Consider the following 20,658-nt stretch of genomic DNA (forward strand, 5'->3'; position numbering starts at 1 on the left):
GTAAGAAATTCCATAATGTATTTTTCCTATTTTCGTGACATTAGCGCGATGAAATTTTCTGAGGCTTTGTATATTTAGGCATTCACATATTACAATGTACTCTAACTTTATGGATTAGGAATTACACAGGACCCAGTACATGCCTTCAAATATTGACGACATCACAGTGTTTGGTGCGGGAATCTCCAGGTGGCGTCTCCACCCGCAGTTTCTTTTCGCGCATTTTCTCGCTTACCACGTGTCATGTCGCGTTACCAAAAGTGGTGTTTTCGGGACTGTGAAATCATACTTTACTAGTACGTGAAAAAGCGTTTTGCTTGTTAGTGTCTCTTAAAAAAGATTTCGAAGGGATGTGGAAGTTCCTATCAATATGAATGGTACCAAAAAAAAAAAAAACATGAGTACTGACTTACTAAGAAGCCAGTCAAAACATTTCTGAAGCCCAGTACAAATTGAACTGATAAAACGGCACGTAAGGTCACCAAGTCTACTTTTTGAAAATTTATCTACTGTTCCACAAAATACGCTTCCATTACGAACCTCTCCATTTACAGTAACATTCACTGTATTCAACTTAGCCATGTCATTCACAAGGGGTTCAATTATTTTCTGCAAATGCATGCCGAGCTGAAATAAAAGTTTTGTTTCCTAATGTATGAATACTCAGTTCATTAGAATAAAGACCTGAAATATCTGTTATCACAATGACTTCAGGACACCGTCTGACAACATAGGCATGGTAGTGCTCATCAAACTTGATGGTCTGAAGTTTTTGTGCATACATAATGACCTGCCGTCTAACAGAAAAGATATCTCTTACTGTGGCAAAACATGGCCCATCATCAGACATGCTCGTGACTTGAACGCTATCAACAGCATACTGAGTTCCTTGAATCTCAGCTGATACCAGAGAGAACACATTGCTAGTGTCCATAGCATTTGCAGTGATGTAATTCTGCACTTCAATAGGCAACTGCTCCAGCAACACTGGCTTGCACCCTGTAGTGACCATTTTCACACTACTATCTTCAAAAGAGTGAAGATACATCTCAGATGTTTGATGGCGGTTTGACAGAGTTAACGTAATATTTTTAAAATTTCTTAATTTTACTGCCAAGTCTTTAAAGTATTGATGTTTGGCCTCATATCGCATTGACCAAAGATGAACAAGTGGTCCATACATCACCATGTACTTTGGATAATGTATGATGTAATGCAGTTTGCATGGAGCTGGAGTGTTTGGAAACAGAATTCTGAAGTCAACACAAAAGCATGAGATGAGCCGTTCAAGATAAGCAATTTGTTCTATTGTCACTTGCTTGCTCATGATTAAGTCAACAATTTTTCTGAACGAAAGGTACAATGCCCAAACATTGTGACCCGTTGGTACATGTTCACCTACATAAAAAGGTAGATAGCGAAACAAGCAGTATATTTGTGAAGCATTTCCTTTGAGCGTGCCCTTCTTTTGGAACATGCTTGCAGACAATGTTTCAGGTTTATTTCTCTTGTCATTTTGGCCATAGGGATAAGTCATGATTGCAGTGTTCAGCAATTCTAATTTAATGATGTGATGTTTCAGAAAAAAAGAAATAACATGTTTTAACAAAAATGGAATAACGCCTTCATGCAAATCATGCATTAAATCAGGTGGAAGGTGCTGGGTGGGCTCAAAGCCAAAAAATGAAACCGCAGGTTCACCACGCACTCCATACAGTGGCAGGCAGCTAAGACCCTGTGCAACTAGTGATAGGTGGTGGTTATGCACAGCGGGGGTTCTCTCTACAAAATCAGATGGTCTATGCTTGCCAGATATTTCATGGCGTAGTGCCATGCAGTGTCGACAAATCCTGCCATGACTGAAACTACACTTAAAGCCACCAAGCCTATGTTGTGAAAGGTTGTCCCCTGTTACACAAAACACACTTCCTTTATGAACCTCTTCATTAACAGTAATACCCACTGTTTCCAACTTTGCTATGTCATTCACAAGCGGTTCAAATATTTTTTTTAAGCCATGCTTTATTGCAAGCTTTTCCTTGACGAGAATCGCAAGGTGTATGGATGAAAGCTTCGACTTTTTTTCAGCTGCCATGTTCAAAACAGTATAGTAAACAGCCACCATCTTTTGTTTACCTCGTCTGCTGCCAAGTGGATCACATACTTCAAACTCATCGGTATACAACTGTATGCAGATCTTTTTAGTGTCACCTTGAAAGTATGCATGATTGTTAAATGCACTCCCATCAAAAACATTCTTAAGATAGTGTCTTGAGGTCGCTGCTTCCGACTGGTGCCAATCAATAGAATGCTTTGTTATTAATGCTTCAAGTGCCTTTAAAATAGGGATATAACTGTATGTCTCCTTCTTCCCTCGGGAATCTCTTCCAATGAAAATTTCCTCTGGTTTTACAAAAGGGAGGCACAACTTCCAATAGTTTTCTCGTTGCTTTTTGTTGAGAAGCTGTTCAAGTTGATGGTTTAGAAATGATGCTGCTTTTTTTTTTGCTTCAGAAGATTCTAATAAAAGGTGTTCAAAAAAGTCCTGCATGTACAAGACAACATCTGTAGATATGTCTTGCAAAGTTGAATCTGGTAGCCTTCTTCCTTCTTTCCACTTCAGTTGCATCATTGCAAATTGATTGAAAAAGTCTCGCTGATGACAAGATGAGCTGGCCAAACTTGTCTGCCGATGCTCTGTGTCAGAAGCACGAGAAGTTCCTGGCACATCAGGGTCATCTAACAAAGCCTCAGTGTCCACCTCAGTTGTAATAAATGTCACATCATGATTAAATACATTATATGCACTGTCTTCCAGAAAGTTGGCATTTTCAAAAACCTCAGCGTGTTGCCTCGAAGCATGCTTTCTATAAGCTCCATATGTGATACAAGTCCTCATGCATCCTTGGATACCGCACAACCAGTTGCGTTCATGCCCATGGTGCGCATGAAAATGCCTGAATAGTGATCTGAGTGTTACTTCTCTCTTGTTGCACTTGTGGCACTGGAAGCATCGTATTCCCGGCATCTGAAAATATTGTAAAGAAAAGTTCAGTATTACTTATATAAAGCATGCATATTCCAGGGCTGTAATTTTTTTATTATTACATTATAAGGCACCAAAAGAGAGCTATGCAAAGTAGCAGTTGTGAGAATAAAAGGAGCTTGCAGAGGTTCTAGAAATGTGCACAAAGACAATAGAGACTGAAGGCTAGAGAATAGGTGATTTGATAGTCCGTGAGCTCGTCAAGCTCTCAAGCTTTTAGCCCTGTACTCCTCTTATCAAAAGAAAATACATAGATTGATTGATCTATTCCAAGTGAGTCAGACTTGAAATAAATAAACAAACAAACAGCTCTTATAGGGCTGTTTGCCTCTTGCCCCTGCTATAAAATAGTAAGCTGCAACACCAAAAGAACAGTTTTACAAGCTGTTAATGTCTCATACTTCCTACAAAGTGACTGGCTGGCAATGAATGTCATCAAGTGAATAGCTGTTCTGCCCTCACTGCCCTAGTGGTGAAAGCCAACCTCAAATGTTATGCTAACTTCACTTATTTTGTATGGCACGTATATTCCTTAAGGCAGGTCTGATGAATTCAACATATTATCAGCATTCTTAGTGTCTTAGCAGGAAAAGATTTTGTAAGGAAGTGAAAATAGGACAAAGGTTGCAATCCTTCTGTGTGTTCATTCAGGTCAACTGCAAGTTTGTAGCACCTTTCATGCACCTGCAACTGCTAAGGTGGCGTTGCAAACTTACTTTTCCAAGTTTGTAATTACTGCTGCATTATTTCCGCTACATGTATGAGGGCCCTCTTTTACAGGATGATAGCTATGCCTTTCCTCTATATTTTCAATCAGCTTCTCGTTTGGCCAAATATTTTAGTCACTTTTGCACTGTCATGTAAACGTCAGAAAGACTGAAAATACCCAAACAACTCTTGTCTCTGTTCACACCGTTTTGCAATATTAATATGCCACTTTATGTGATAAGGGGCTGAGAGAGAGACCCACCTTACCCAATTTTCAATACTACTTTTGCTCTAGTCCTCTCTAAGCCTCCTGGTTATTTTCCATGGAGACATTGCTCAGTGAAGGCATGCATTGAGTAAATTTATCTTTGTTTCACAGCACACCAGTCACTCAAGGCACCCATGTCATGAAGGTGCATGCTTAACTCTTATGAAACTGACTTTAATTTCTCCAGTATTGAGCATATGGTATGACATCACAGAACTGCTGCCCCTTCACTTGGGCCAGCAGAACAGCAAGACTTTCTTAAGTAGAAAGAACATCAAAATAGCCAAAATTATCATTTTTACAGTCTTTTTAGTTTAAAGAGCGTGGTTACAAAGTATTGCCTTTGTGAGGCTGCTAATATGACATTTACAGAGCATTACAAGAATCTCTAGATCTAAAAAAAAAGATGCAAATTCTTAGAAGAGGTTCCAAATCCCTAGATTTAGGTATAAATCTCTACGATTGGCATTACTGCTGCATCAACACCCATTGCAGCAGTTTGAACCGAGGCAATGTACATCTGCATGCATTTATTGCCTGGCCTGCAAGGACGAACCATGCTTTTATCACCTAAAAATCTGGCCAAAAGTAATGGTATTATACTGGTTCTAGGTAGACATATTTTAGGTAATTTTGAAATATCAAGTTGAACTTGACCTACATTTGAATCCAAAACTAGTTTCATTTGTATGGTTAGCTTGCAGCCGAAACAAACGAGAATTCAGGCACGCTAGCTGTGGCAAAGCTAAGATATTGCATTTACATTCCTGTCACATTATAACGTGTTTTCTCGACTACAACCTGTCCCCACAGCAAAAATTCATGGAAAATTGTCTCAAAATGATTCCCGGTAGTGACAAAAAATTGAGACAGAACAAGGTGAAGATGACAGATGCAGCCCTTGCTAAACTTTCATCGCAAATAAACTGCAGCATAGAAGATGCCATTTATCACCCTGCGTTGCTAAATTGACCATACATGAGGATGTATAAATAATCGGCCGAGGGAACTGGCTCGCTAGCTCAGTGAATCCGTGCCAGATAACTTGGCTGACAATGGGGAATAATACAGGTTCCATCTAATTATTGAAAAGCGTTTAGTTACTCAGCAGCAGGCACATGAGAATAGCGAAACTTTCCATATTCAACAATACGGTGTTCTTGAGGCGGCGTGCCTTCGGAGACAGCTCGCTGAGAAGGTGCACGAGGTATATTTATCGCTGTTGCTTGTTGTTTATCGCGACTTGCTTGAAATGTATGCTGACATTTGTCTTGTTATCTGTGCATATTGCCACTGCTTACACGTTGCTTTTGATTTGCAATAAACTAAACTTTTGTTGATATTCTGCGCCGTAGATGCGGGCACAGCCGCAGGAAAAGGGGAGGGGGCTCCCAAGCCGTATAAAAGGTGAGGAGGTGAAGGGAGGTCCAGGTCTACTCCGTATACATTGACTTATTTATGCGGGACGCTGCGTGACCCCCACCCCCCTCTGCAGGCACGGCGTTGGATGACTATGTTCAACACGGAGCCTGTAGCTCTGACTTCATCCTGTGTGTGAAGCGCTGTTTTATTCTGATTTAATACCCCCCTCCCCACCCCCCACCCCGCGTAGTGGTCTACTGGCTAAAGAACCCGGCTGCTGACCCGCAGGTCGCGGTATCGAATGCCAACTGCGGTGGCTGCATTTTCAATGGAGGCGAAAAGGTGTTCGAAATTTCCGGAGCCCTCCACTACGGCATCTCTCATAATCACATGGTGGTTTTGGGACGTTAAACCCCACATATCAATCAATCAGTGCTGCTTCAATACCCACCAGCCGCAACAGTTACACACACACCGCTGCTTTACCACGAATGACTTATACGCGTGCGCTTCACTGTATTTATATTTATCCCGCTTGTCTGACGCTACCTTGTAAAACCATTGAATTAACGCTAGAGGACTTTGATCTTTTCTGTTTACGTTCTTCTGAGCTACAATAACTTTAATCTCGAAGGCTAAGCGTTTAGGTGCTGGCCACATAAAAACAATCTTGAGCCAAGAATACAAATATGAACAAAACTTTTGTGCAATTTCCCAGCTTACTTTTTAAGATTGACGCGTTTATTATCACAAAATGCCAACGTTTGTTATTTCGAAGGCTAAGAAACAACCGGAGCCGGAAACACGAATGATCAAATTGGCGGGAAGCGCGTTCATTGCGGCGCCGGATCGTTGGTGGGTGCAACACGAGTTGGTGGTTGCCATAACTCTTGCGCGTTGTTTTGAGGAGCTCTATGGCAACATTACATGAATCTGCGGTCACAACAGTGACATGTCTACTGACGGTAAGCAACGGCGGCCCCCGAAGAAAGCTCAGACTCGAACAGGCGAATCTGCGTGGCCTAAAAGACGCCGTGAGCAAGTGCCAACTGTTGTCCGTTGAGATAGACTGCGACAATGACAGATTTCAGGTAAGATATCGTATCATCCCCCCTCCCTCTGTTGCTCTTTTTTTCGTTAATGCACGTTGAGTTCAATGCAACATGAGTACACGCAGCATGATGCTGATACTCAATTGACGCATGCGAGTTCACGCGATCATGTCTTGGTGGGCATCTTACGCAATACCGCACACTTGCGATCTAACGATCATTTGCCCCGAAACGTGGTGGCGCCTGCCACTGATGTCACATGGGCACTTTTCATTCATCACAATCTGGAGCGATAAGCGATACTGGTTCAGTTGAATGAGTTGCTGCTACACGGTCACTTGATTGCGATAAGGCTTGGTCTGGATCGTGACGATCGCGATTGGTTCCTTTACGCAAGCTGCAGAAGGGAGACAATCACTACTGATAAATTTGATCTTCGGTTGGGATTGATCGCGATCAACGACCCCTGTGTGATACCGGTAATAATTGTGATCAGACCCGATAGAAATCAGGCTTTCAGTACATGATTTGGCTGACACTTGCGCTAAACTTTATCCGGATCAGTTGGGCCGTGTAGCAATGACCAATAAGAAGCAAAATGATGCCCGCGCTTGCTCTCTTTCTGCACTCAGCTGTGTGAAAAGATTACTCTGACATTCTTTCAGCAGACGATGTCTTCTGCTTTGCACAGGTCCTCGACAAGGAGTTCAATGAATATCTTGACCTGGTTGATGAGGACAGCATTCCTGATTTGGCCATCATCCGGACTTTAAAAGCAGGCCAACTGTTTACAACACGCGAGGTAAAGTGTCGCATATTGTCATTCTGAAATACTTTAATGAAAAATTTGCCTGTAGCGTGCCTCTATTACTTCATAGTTAAATTAGCACTATATATAAACTGCAAAAATTACAAAAGAGAAGAAAGGACACTGAGTGCAAACTACCAACTACATGCAAACAAGCATGCATAGATGCTCAGATAAAGGATATAGAGAAGGGCTTTCAGGGTCAACATGAAAGGAGGACATCATCGCTGAAGCAGGATGAGGTAAATGTTAGCAAATGCTTTACTCAGGGCTCAGCATGAGAGAAGATGTGATTAGATACATAAGACATTACACAATTTTTGTTTTAATATTTCCCAACAGTGTTTTTTTTTTATATTTGGAGCTGCCAACAACACACACGTTTTCAAAAATTAGCTTTAGGAACATTTTTTGCAATGTGTGGCCAAATGACTAGCCTTTACCAGCTGCTAACAGGTGTAATGCTGCTCTATCAGTCGTGTGGTCCGTCCGGACCCAAGTACAGGGTTCATACTCATTAACATAACAAATATTGAAGGGTTTTCAAGAAAATGATTGTGAATTTTCAAGGACCACAACGTCGGTCAGAAATGTAATAGACATGTTTCACGGTAGGATAGAGGCTTCAAGTAACTGGAATTTATTGAAAAAGGGAATGGTCGCTCGAGCAAACATTGGAAATGTGGCTGCAATAACATTTTCTTTCTGGAGAACGTTCAATCATATCTGGGTGGGAAAGCCTCAACTTATACACAGGAACACTAGACAGAAGTTTAGAAGTCGTGCGCTTCCTACAAAGACGGATTCATACCAACTGGCCCGAAATAATTGTTTATTAAGTTCGATCATATTTCCTTGCATGAATAATCATTTTCAGTATTGCAGTAATCACTTTTCCTGAATTTTCATACGAATGTCCATTGTTTCCTGCTGCTTAGTCTTGGCAGTCTTCCGAATGGTGTTTGACTTGGTGCATGACAAGTCGCTAGCTGTCACTGCCTTTTCTGCATGCAAGTCTATAGCTGTTCATTCCTTCTGAGCGGTGTCTAGTTTCTTTTTCTTTTTTGCTACTGTTTCGAACTCCCCCTCAATGAAACATATCTTTTTTCTGTTTATTATCCTCCTGCTCCTGCCTTCTCAGAGTTCCTGAAAATGCATAGTGTTGGTTTCTTTTGTGATGGGCCTATTGCATATGCCACCTACTACATTCATGGCATCACAAATAATATGCTATGAAATACGGGACAATGCTCATTAGAAATAAAAAAAAAAGGATTTGAAAAATTTCAATACATGTAAGGCCTGGAAAACAAATTTCCGAATCAAGGTTTTTAATTGATTTCAAGGACCCACATAAACCCTGCAAGTACAAATTGACACAGGATTAGTGGACCTTGAATGCACTACACCTCTTGTGCATTCAAAAAATTTTCCACCTGTGCTTGATTACCAAAATGTTCTTTGGGGTCAGTTATATTCTGTCGATATTTTACAACTTTATGAGATCACAACAAAAGCCGTTCTTGGCACGCACCGTAGTTGTCTGCCGCCACTAGTGTCTGTAACAGCTATCATTTGAAATTAGAAGACTGTAAATCAACAATATTTTGGTTATATTAGGATTCAAACCATGGTACTCTGTGTTGCAGCCCAGTATTATACTACTGAGCCACGCCACTGCTTGAAATTCCTTTGGAAACAGAACATACGCAAGCTTCATTTCGCAGAAGTAATCACGTTAACATGCACAATAGTGTTTCATAAGGGGAAAATAAGAACTAGGCATTGCACAATGTGAATTGTGTAATGTAGTGGGTAGGTCACTTCTTGGCAGAAGAACGAATAATGGTGTAGCGGGTGTTTTCATACCTAATAAAAACGAAGAATATAATGTAGTGGTTGCTAAGTCTACTTGCAGTAGTTATCCTAATAATGCTTAAAAAATGGTCTATAAAGACTGCTATTCCACCTTTCGCTTATTGCGGCCTGCACGTTGTGTGCAGGCCTGACTTTTTTTTTTTTTTTACACAAGCCTGTCAGCCTTGGAGAGGCCGAGAGCACTACCTAAACGTTGTCTAGCTAGCTACAATTTTTCTGATCCTCTGCCAACACGTGTGCACATGAGCGGCCCACACCCATGCAGATTTAGCTGCAGGAACTGCAACATTTAAGGTAGACTTCTAAAAAAATGTTCGTGCAAACTATTTTTTTAAAGAGAACTGTTCCTGTCCACTCTAGAAAAAAATTAATGTTGCAGACGTTGACAATTCTGGAAGAAGCCAAGGACATGTGTCAAAGCACCTTGTATCATGCTCAAATCCTTTGAGCTTTATTTTGCAATAGAAATTGGTTAGCTTTTACTTTAATCTGCTTCAGTGATAGTCTTCTCATATTAACCCTCTCTTCTGTAGTCAGCCCACCCTTTCCTCTATTTTACCTGAACATCTATGCATGCTTGTTTGACACATGTGGTCTACTACATTTCTGCAAGACAAGTGCTACGTGTTTCTTTGTTTGATACAACCTTGAATAAAACAAACAGATGATGAAGCTATGTCTGACGTAGGGGACATTAATTGTATAACTGTATTCGGCTAATTGAGACATAAATTTCCTCAATGGCTATACCTTTACCATAGGTCTCCTCAGATCTGGAATTAGGAAGCAAGCCTATCAAAAAAGAATAAAATAATAATTATTTTCAAAGGACTAAAGCAAATAAAAGAATAACTTGATTCTCTATCACTGTTATGTATTGTTTTTATTTTTTTATTTTTTCTTCCCACGTGTGGATTGTGAGCCCTACAAATTGTTCCTAGTTTTTTTTTTTTAGTATAATGCATTTTTTTTCTGCTCGAGAGTTGTCCGTGCATACTTTTTTGTTAAAATTGTACCTATGTTTTCTTTTCTTTTTCAGTGTTATATGACTGTGTAATATTGATCTCAGTTTTAGTATTTGATTTTTATGTACCCTTTTATATTTGTAAATGTCGTTTTTTGCTGCTGCTGTATGGGTGGTACAACCCAGTCAGGCAATGTTTGCCTTTGGCCATGTCTCCTTTGGCAATTTTGTACTTGTTCTCAATAAATTAATAAAAAAAACAGACAGAAATTCTGAAAAATAGTGAAGTGGATGAAATGAAGATTAAAAATTGTTTTTTCATAAAAAACTACTAAACCGATTAGAAATAAAGTGCATTTAGTGAATCATTTATTCACCTTACCCTTTTCACATTTACATCAAAATTGTCACTATACAGCTAAAACAAAACTCTCAGGGTCCAGACTTTTTTGTCTAGTGTTATGATCTGTTGTGTTTGAGTTACATTATATTTCAAGTAGTCACATATGTACAGACACAGGAAAAAATTGATGTCCATTTATAGGACCAAGGATGTCATTCATTTATCATCATTTACAAGGCTAAATTTTGAAAACTACATCCGGTGGGTGTGCTCCATTTACAACAATGCTTTGTTGCGAATGCTTCTCGAAGCACTGGCCTCCGTAGCCCTCGTAAATAGCTGCAACTTCGGGACATTGGCTTGCCACTGTTATTAGCGGCTTCACTAGCAATTTGAAATGTTTAAGTCGGCACTACACTGTATAAAGCTTCATAAATTCGTATTGTTGGTGAAAAGATTAAATCTGAACCCACTGTACAGTTACATCTGCTTCAGTGCCGGCGCAGTCAGGACAGAACGTGTATCGTCCAGCTACTCAATTGATTCCTGCTATTGTGAAGCGAAAATGAGCTCTAGTTATGTTCAATGCTTTGTGCAGATACTCATTTTCTTCGCACGCGTGAGCTCGAACCACACATGGCTAGCACAGGCAACAGTATTTGTTTACATTGTTCAGAGCACTTCAGTAAGCCTTGCCTGTTCTCTGCTTTTTTTGTACCATCTATATTGGCATCAGTAGAATTTCATAGGGGGAATCAACCCCTTCATGTTTACACGGCTGTTACGGAAACTAAAAAATCGGCAATGGTTATCTGTCTCCCATCAGGGTGACGTTACAAAATGACACATTCACATGTAGTGTAAACTTCACAAATGTGTGGGAAGCAAGTGGAGTGGAGGGCTCGTACTCGCCTACTCAAGTTCCCCTTCTCCACTGGGGGAACGGCAAATTGTAATTGCAACACTACAAAATGCACTCGTTCTGCAACCGATTTAATGCGTTTCTACAGACATGTGACATTGCATTTTATTTGTCATGTTTAGATTGTGTACTATGCACAAGGGACAGTCATGGCATGCTTTGGCAATGTCTGGTACTTCTGCAATAAAACTCACTGATCAGTCAGGCAGTCACAGTTTGCATAATAAGGTAATTGCTTGTTCTGTGCCAAGAATTTTGACATACTGTTATAAATACAGTACAGTACCTACACGAAGGGACGCAACTTTCTTGTTAACTGCTGCAGCTCGTTGTAGAAAAGTGAAAATGTAAGCTGTGCACTTAACACAGCAATTATAAATAGCTATAATCACAGACTAAGTTTCTGTTATATGTATTACTTGGCAAACTTCTTCCTTATTTTGCAGCGTACTGTCCCAGGCAATGGCCACAGCAATTCCGAAGAAGCTGCTGAGCAAAGTTTCACCATTATAGCTAGGTAAAAAATCTTACTAAAAAAGACAATGTTTGTAAAAGTGTTGTAGCATCAAGCATTCATCATTGTATTTTTCTGTACAGCACAGCATGACACTGGTTTAGCATGAATACAGCACAAGCTTGATTGTTAGGATCCTTTCAGAGTCTAAGAGAGCATGATTTAGTGGAGGTCTTATAGCTGTGCATGAATCTGCATTTAACACGAAGCCATGAGCACTTTTAAAAATGGTGCCATAATAGCGGGGTTACATTCATTTTTTGATTCAGGAGGCCCTTGAAAACTTCCCTCTTTTTTTCCTGACACTCAATTGATTGGTTTGTCTTCCCACCTGACAATCATCAGGACATGGTTGCATCAATGGTAGTGAGAAAGCATTGTTGCCAGTGGTCCAGAGATGTGTTTGACCACAAGGCCAAACACAGAGATGCTGAAGAGGCGTAGCATTGTCATGTAGCATAAATGTCATTTTAGTGCTTGCAAGCAGAGGCCGAGCTTTCTGACTCATTTCCCTGCAGTGGAAACTTGAGCAGATTAATAGCAGGATTTTCTCAGGAGCACTCTCATTATGTGAACCAAATCACACTCGTCATCACAAGTGCATAGTTTGTGAGTTCATCCACATAAATACAAAGCAGGCAAAGGTAGCTATGATTATAATAAAAGCCCTATTTTTAATATTAAAAGCACAAGAAATGTTTTGGGAAGAAATATGCAGACCATTTGCATGTATTAAACTCATTAAAAAACGAAAATGACCATTGTATTGCCAGTAAAATGTGACCTTTTCACCACTACTGCCTGTAGTATTACATGATTTCTCACTTGCTAAAAGACTATATCATGATCGTTTCAGCTGTGATGATGACGACAGCGGCAGCAAGTTTACACTACCAGACTTGAGTTTTTTAAATTCTAGTTTGAACCTCAACAGCAGCATCAGTTCCTTTGCCACAGCGAGGATTGTTGACTCCTTGTTTCAAGAAATGATAAAACACACAATGTAAGACAACAATGAGACTGCCTATGAGCTTGAGTTAGTCATCGCCCACATCTGTTTTTTTCAAACCTGAAAACATTTTGCAGCTACCCATCGCGGCGCTTCTACCACGATGTTGGGCTCAAACTAGTCGGACTCTACCCTCAACTGGAAGACACATGCGGCAGTGGCCATGTAAGTATAGTTGCACCATTGTTTCTCTTATTTTGTCATGTGCTACAGCACATTCTTTACCTAGAAACCTGCATTTGCACAATAATCGCTGCAAGCTCCTAAGATGCACGTAGCCTTAAAGCCAATAAGGTTGTAATAATACCTCAGCAACTATTGGCACCAGTCCACATAGTAAATAAGTAGTACTTACTTTTGTAAAGCATTCACATTTACAGGAGGACTGACATCAAATCTACTCATTTCAAGTTTTTTTGCATCAACGAGTAGCTATTGACCCCCTAGTAGTGATTTGCGACCTAAAGCACAACTGAGGGACGAATAACTATCGTTTTTATTGGTTTATATCACTGGTATCTAGTACGATTTCAAATTAAAAGTCTACAATCCAGCCATTTTCAGTGATGGGAGCGCTACCTGCGGTCACCTCCAGATTGTGTTACAGCTGACGAATTCTCCACATAAAAGCGTGATGTCAGGCTCAGTTGCTTTGCAAACATTTCGTCTGCTAGGCACACCCATTCAGTCATGCCTTGTCACCTGCATTGCAGTCATCCTCGTACAAAGTGTGGACTTGGGCTAAATAAGCTAAGACTGGAGCTTGGAATTGCTGCGATAATAATATAGTTATTAATATATGGTAGCCTGCCGAGCTTTCAATTGCAGGGTCCTTATTGATTCCATGTTGCAATATCAAACATTTGATGTGCTTTTTGGGAGCAAGAAGTTTTTTCTAAACTTGAAAGTTACAAAGTAAATAAGCCTATTACAATAAACTGGACTAATAACTATAAAGTCAACTGAACGCCGGTGTTATCACATCCCCTTGAAGTAAAGTTATGATAAACATCCATGAATATGTCAATTTTATGCGGGAAGTTCAGTCACGAATGTTCAACATTCAATAACTTTAATTTAGTCATGTTTAAACATCCATTCTTATTTTAGCACATTCAAGTTCAATTTCAGATTTAGATTTGCTGAGTTACATTGAAAGTCTCTTAGACTTGCAAAAAAATTCAGGACCAGCTACAAGCGATCAGAAAAGCTGAAGATGCCACTAGTGCCGAAGGACTCCTAGTCGCTGTTTAAGAGCTTCATTTACTCTGCAGTATCGATTGAAGTTGTTTTGCTTTCTCTCTTCGCAGAAGGGAAGCACGAAATTCTCTGTTATATGAAAACATATTTTCCCATAAAATTGTCTGCGCATTTCAAAGCAGCGCATGAATATACATAGACTTAACAAGGTTCAGTAAAGTCAATCCAGAATTTAAAAAAAATGAAAAAAAGGAGGAGCTACAGCGAGAAATAGATGAATTTCTTATTGTGAAAATTTTATGCACAGGATTCCTGGGTCTTGCATCTAAGAAATAAATTTAAAAACGAGAGGCGCAAGCTGCAAGTCGACCGAGTCATGAATGCCAGAGAAAAGTATGGAGGAGGGTCCAAAAGAAGAGCTTTGGAGGGCGTTGTGCCTGCAGAAAACAGAGTGAATGGCATTTTGGTCGGTACTTCTTAACTTCAAGTTTGCCTATTTAGAGTAGTGACCATTTCAATTGAAAATGCAGATGCAAAGCCTGAAAACCACAGGTGAAGATGAGACAAGCCTTGCGCAGCATGAAGCATGGCTTTTGTCAGAGTGGACCAAGCCAGAAAATGCTGAACAAGTACGCTGCCGTCTGGGCCTTACGCACCTACAAAGAATGAAAAGCTTGTGCCAAATGAAGGCAGTTGATGCGCTTGAAAAATACCCCTACTTGCTTGACATTGAATGGGTAAGTCATTTATAGCATCAGCGACCACACACAAGAAGGGGGGACAAACCACAGTGCTGCAGTTTGTCCCCCCTTCTGTCGTGTTCGTGTAGTCGTGCGCTGTGTCAAAATATGCTCATGTACTGTCACCAACTGGCCCGGCTTGCAGTCCTCCAGTCTTGCTATGTTCTTTGTCACATTTTCTGTTACTCATCTGGCTTCTGATATCAGCCTAGAGTGCACACTTCTTGGTGCAGTTTTTCGCACATGCCTTATGCATGTTAGTGGCTTATGCCACTGACTTCTAAAATGGCCTATGACTGGTGAAGGGCTGGTGAGTGGTACTCGGAGCATTCAAGTACTGCCGTGCGCCATTGTTTATAGTACACTGCATGACTGCTTTTTACAGTTTATGCTTGCGTTTTACGAAAGGGAGATTTGTGGACTTCGAATCAACATGGTAAATAGTGTTATTCACTTTAATTGCTCACATGAATTCAGGTTCTGCAGGTCTTACCATGGCTGAATGCAATCAGCATCATCACAAAGTGTGTAACTGCTGATGAAGTATTTGCTAGCGATAATGAAACAGTGTTTATTACATGACTGTTCAAATACAACATCACTTGTAGTGATAGCATCACACTGGACTGAACAGTAGCTCATTACTGTCATATCCCTTCTGGACCTTATCGCTGTGATCTGTCATTCATTTCCAGTTTTCTTTGCTTGGGCATACAATCAATGTGCACAGAAAATATAGACAAAGCAAAGGGTTGGCTTGAGGCAGTCAAAAGATGATTTGAAAAAAAAGTGTCAGGTCTTTTTTTTTTTTTAAATGATAGAAGTGTTCAAAGAACTGTATACGCTTGATTTCGTTATGATGCATTCAGCTTCGAAAACTAGTAAAGTTCACCCTTTAGGACATACGTTTGTTCGCTTTCTGAATTTTCTGATAATTTTTCCATCCCAGCAGGATTCATAGTTAACATCTTCCATTTTCTCTATTAAGTTTTCTTTGTATTTATATGGTTCTTAGAAATTAAGTTCTGTTCTTTGTGCTCATGAATTTGTTTGTCTATTTTTAAGTTTCTTCATGACTTCAACCTTTTGGTCAAAAAAGACGGGCTAAAAGCCATCGACGAAGCTTTTGAGAGAATGCTGTGCCTCATTCTTAATGGTACAATGGTGGCCAGAAGGAAAGATTTGAAGGAAGTCCTTCAAGTGGAATTATCATGTATAAGTGCCAGGCGTCGAAAACGTAAGTTTCATTTTTGAAACGTTAATTTATTTAGTTTTATCAGCAGACTGACATAACACAAACATTGACTACTATTGCCTTGGCACAGTCACAAAAGCACTAGTGACAGGTTAGCTTGCGATGATTCATTATGAACAAAAGAAGGGGAATTATAAGTGCACATTTTTCTTTCTTTAGATATTAATGACAACTAGCAGACGAGTCTAGAAAAGCATAGAGGAGGTTATTAGTGGTCAGAGTGTAACGTAAAAGGGAAAAAATAAAGTGGATTACGAGGCAACTTTTCACTGGAATGGATCAAATTTGTGATTTGGACACGAATAACGTGTTTGAAGCTGTGCCGTGGTGGTCATCCTGCAGTTCACTTTATGGCGTACATGTGTGCATTTAAATTGGGGGAGTGTCAGTCAGCACTGCAAGTAGTCATGACAGCAATTGCCTATACTCAATACACCCCCTATACTTTCTCTAGCTTTCTAATCAACCATGAATACAGTAGCACAAGACAGCAAAGGCAAGCAGTTAAACAGAATAGATCTTGCCTTATTTAGCTTCCATCTTTACACTAATTAACACATGGCATGTACAAAAGTCACAGTTGTGTAAAGTCAACAAATGCATGATGCACAAATGATATTCTGTTAATTTACAAGTATACAACATAAATTCATATCTTCTTGATCGCAGTTCATCCCTGTGATAGTTATGACAGGACTGCTTTGTTTTTTTCTGCTTTGTCCTTTTAAGCCTTTGCAGTTCAAAACCTTTTACCACCTTACATTAATTGTAATTTGAAACTAAAAGATTCATATCTGAAGTAAAAAGTTCACCAATTCTTTAAGAGATGGTGCATTAGACTCTGACAAGTTATGGAAAAAGTAGTACACACAGTAATGCTCCTCCTTTTTCGCCCATTATTCCAGTGAAGGTACCCCAACACCGCAAAAGCTTTTTCAAAAGGTATTGTGCAGTTGTAAAACCTCATTGTTATTTGTCAGATTACGCACTGTTAATGAAGAACGTGTGATTTGGAAAATGCACTGTCACTGAAAGCACTCTGAAGGGAATTTTCCACTTATTATTTTTTGTCAAGTGAGAGGCCAAGCCTCCGAGAGCATAGGAAATGTACTGGTAAATGTGAGTGTGCCCTGAAGCATTAATTACAGCATGCTTTTACACCTACTTTCTATTCATACTGTAACCTGACGTCATGACATGATATGAGCAGCACCACCAGGCAGTAGTACGTGCACGTACAAGTTTTAGTGACATTCCTTGTCCGCGCTTCACTTCTTCGATCGTCTGCTGCGTGCTGCACGTGTGGCACCTGTCGTGGCAGGGGTGCACAACGTTGGGATGGCATCGCTTCTAAGGTGCAGGTTTTTCGTCGACAATTCAAAGTCGGTAAGCAACTGGATGTTGCGCATGCAGATGTCTGCAGTGAGGTGCAACAAACAGAGTGAACTTCGCTTGGTTAGTGTTTAGTCTGGGCCTTGGCCGTAGCACATGAAGTTGAACAACGCTTGTCTCAGTGCAGCATCAGATGGGAATCGGTAGAACTTGTTCCTATTGTCCCCCATTTCACTGGTGCAAGAGTTTACACGGCAGAATATTGATGCCATGACGACAAATTCAAAATCAAATGATTCCTTTGCCCTTTGATAAGTATATATCTTCTACTTGCGAGTACGTACACCATTCCAGACATCAAAAGCTCGTTTCACAGGTACTTTGGGTGACAGTGACTGCACAGCATGAGCAGATGATTGTGAAGGTTATGTTCAAGCTGCCATTTTTTTTTCCGTATGTTTTCGTGCGTGACATCATCACTAGCCTGACAGCTGCGTGAAGTCGCCAGTATTAGTAGTGTAGCCTGACGTTGAGATAGTGTCGATGTGGAGGAGTGCACCGCATGAAAATTTATTTTATTATCAATATAAAATATCTTATCAGCATTTGCTGAGCGTCACACTTCCTCAGAGCCATCTCTGTATACAGTAGGTTTGTATGGCAGAGTAAACACGGCTCTGAAAAAAAGTGTCCATGCCCCTTAAGCACAGTGAGCAAAAAAGGAGGATCGGCACAATGGTAATTTGCTGTATTTTTGCAACTGGCTTAAAAAGTAATGTACTAAGAAAAGTACGCTCCAATCAACCACACAATAAATTGTTAAGCAGTACATGTCTACAGACCACTGCAGCCATGTTGCACTGTCTGCAAAGGGTTAACAGGCATGCTTTGCAAGTTGTTTATGGCATAGTTAGTTATATTCAGTAGTTTTCTCTCTATGAAGTCAGTGAAGGTGCTTTCATATTCCCTGATCTGTACACTTGTTCTGTAGTGCTTGTTTATTTTCTGCACAATTAAGCTTCAAGTTGCACTGGCATGCTTGGTAAGTCTTTTCAGCTATGAATTTGGTATAAGAGCTTTTCGACAATGAAATGGCTATATGTTTGCTAATATACCTGCAAGGACGAAGACTGAATTTCAATGGCAGAGCATGAACCCTCAGCAAGACCCTCAAACAGAGTGCACCACACCAAGTTATGCTTGCTCGCATCAAACCTATGATTGGAGTGCATGTGCTATCACAGGATAACTTTGCACAGGGAATAAGGTTGATCTGAGCATCACGTACACATTGTTTCTGTTCTGGTCTATCGCATCCCTTACCGCTCTTCGAAGTCAAAGTAATCGACCCTGCAAATCAAACCAGCCCAGCGGCAAGTGCCATAGTTGGTGCATTGATTTCATCGGTGTCAGGAACACATGGTAAGTTTTCATTTTGCTGTCATTTTGTGCTCAATTGAGAAATGTAAATGCAAAATACATTTGTATGAGGAGTGAACTCTGCGTTCATTTTCAAATTATGTTGTTGAAAATGGCGTGGCTAGCATTACTTCAAGGCAAGTGCTGCTTTAGTTCAGCAATTACAAAAGTTTTGCAGTAATGTTAACATTGATGTTTAAACACCATTGTTTGCAGAATTTAAGTATAATCAAGTGTATACTTGCCAATAATTAGTATAATTAGCAACTTTCTGTGCTGTCTGTAGTTTCTTATGAACTTTCCAAAGAAGCGTGTTTTTATTGTCTCATGTGCTATGTGCACTTTGCTTTGGCATCCTGTAGTTGCATTCACAAGGAATAATGTCTATAACCTTATCTAGGCTCTTTTAATATGCTTGTCAATGAACCCTCTTGGCAATTGATTACCACTCATGTATTGTGACATATTCTTGATCTGTTACATTCTAAAATCTTCCTACCGTCATATGCCTTTAGACTCGAGTATCACTGTGACAATATGTCAACACACAAACACAAGTTTGCAATAAAAAGAAACTCGAAAGAATATGCACGAGCAAGGGAAATTGATGTAAAGGTGCACTAAACGTCTCCATTTGATTAGGTAACATTGTGGGTTCGAACAATTTTCATATGTAATAATCATAGGCAAAAGCACAAAATAAACTTATTGAATCTTAAGATATCTACAATCTTTCAAAGAGGTTCTGAACAAAAATGGGAAAACTGACAAAAACAGTGAAATCCTATTCAGAAGACGCGACTGTTCATAGAAACAAGTTTCATTTTACGTATTTTTGAACAGTTGGCTGTACTTTTGATCGATTGTCAGCGCGCTGTGGCGGTATGCGATCGTGAGTCCTGACGTTATTAGTCATTTCAAGATTCATTGAGGTTGTTTTGTATACAGTTCATGTAAATATACAACACTGATTAGACCCATAGCCATAAGTTAGCAGGGGGTATAATGGGAGAAGTTATACAAGCATAAGAACAATTTGTATGAAAATTACAACATCAAATAGACTGCTTTTTAAGAAAACAAAGAAGAATATGCGAAAGATTTTATGAGGATTTAAGGTGACGTGAATGCATGATAGCACGTAAAAAAAAATTGTATTATTTTAACATTATTAAATTCCATTCATCATCACATGAAAAAACAAAACAAATACAGACAAAATATCAAGCTATGTGGAAGTTTTTATGCATAATTAGTTACTATTGTTCTACATCGAACAAATATTTAAGTGCATTTGAAATAGCCTGACTATCTTTAATCTGAAGTCGAATGCTATTCCACACTTTGGCTCTTATGAACTGCAGTAAGCGTTAATCATAGATGTTATTAGTAGGTGGAAGATTGAAATTGTACGATGTCATGCATCTAGGGATGCGAGAGCAGGAAGAAAAGATCGATGCATAGAAAGGTACTCTGAGTGCAATAAGATTACTGATGGTTACAGCAGTTTTATGTTGCCATATGTAATCAAAAGGTAGAATTTCCAACTTGTGAACCTAAGGAGCTCTGGGTTCATTATAGGCTGCATTGTCTACCAGTCTAAGCGCTCGCTTTTGTAATATGCAAATAGAATCGGGTAAGTTTTAAAGGTCCATCCTAGAAGTTTAGGCAGTATGATAGGTGACAATGAACAAATCGAAAAATAAAGAATGTGTACTGCTATTGATACAGAAGCCAGTAGCATACTGCAGCCAGATGCTAGCTTAGTACATACAGTTTGTTTTTTCTAGTGTAATTGCCTATTGAATGCTACTCCTAGATAATTAAATTCTTTTACG

The 20,658-nt window shown here is 39.7% G+C and overlaps 1 protein-coding gene and 1 long non-coding RNA gene across 2 annotated transcripts in view; one reads left to right on the top strand and one right to left on the bottom strand.

Moving 5' to 3' along the window:
- Nucleotides 1-1,430: 1,430 nt before the first annotated feature.
- Nucleotides 1,431-20,658, bottom strand: part of LOC142817966 (uncharacterized) — a 41,124-nt gene continuing 21,896 nt past the window's right edge. The window contains exon 2 of the long non-coding RNA XR_012895445.1: nt 1,431-3,028. This is a non-coding gene — a long non-coding RNA (uncharacterized LOC142817966). The remainder of the gene's footprint in view (nt 3,029-20,658) is intronic.
- LOC142817964 (uncharacterized) lies at nt 6,235-16,094 on the top strand. Its single transcript, XM_075896030.1, has 8 exons — nt 6,235-6,475; nt 7,128-7,238; nt 11,798-11,868; nt 12,722-12,868; nt 12,952-13,039; nt 14,382-14,540; nt 14,605-14,811; nt 15,880-16,094. Exons 1-8 carry the CDS (start codon nt 6,299-6,301, stop codon nt 16,066-16,068), a joined length of 1,149 nt encoding a protein of 382 aa, XP_075752145.1. The 5' UTR covers nt 6,235-6,298; the 3' UTR covers nt 16,069-16,094.

This window comes from Rhipicephalus microplus, chromosome 5 (assembly GCF_043290135.1).
Source record: "Rhipicephalus microplus isolate Deutch F79 chromosome 5, USDA_Rmic, whole genome shotgun sequence".
Classification (NCBI taxonomy): Eukaryota; Metazoa; Arthropoda; class Arachnida; order Ixodida; family Ixodidae; genus Rhipicephalus; species Rhipicephalus microplus.

Excerpts from the sequence above, each read along its gene's own strand:
- LOC142817964 (XM_075896030.1), top strand. The coding sequence starts at position 6,299 with ATGGCAACATTACATGAATCTGCGGTCACAACAGTGACATGTCTACTG. Across the intron at positions 7,239-11,797 it reads AACTGTTTACAACACGCGAG|CGTACTGTCCCAGGCAATGG; the intron begins GTAAAGTGTCGC and ends CTTATTTTGCAG. Across the intron at positions 11,869-12,721 it reads AGTTTCACCATTATAGCTAG|CTGTGATGATGACGACAGCG; the intron begins GTAAAAAATCTT and ends TGATCGTTTCAG.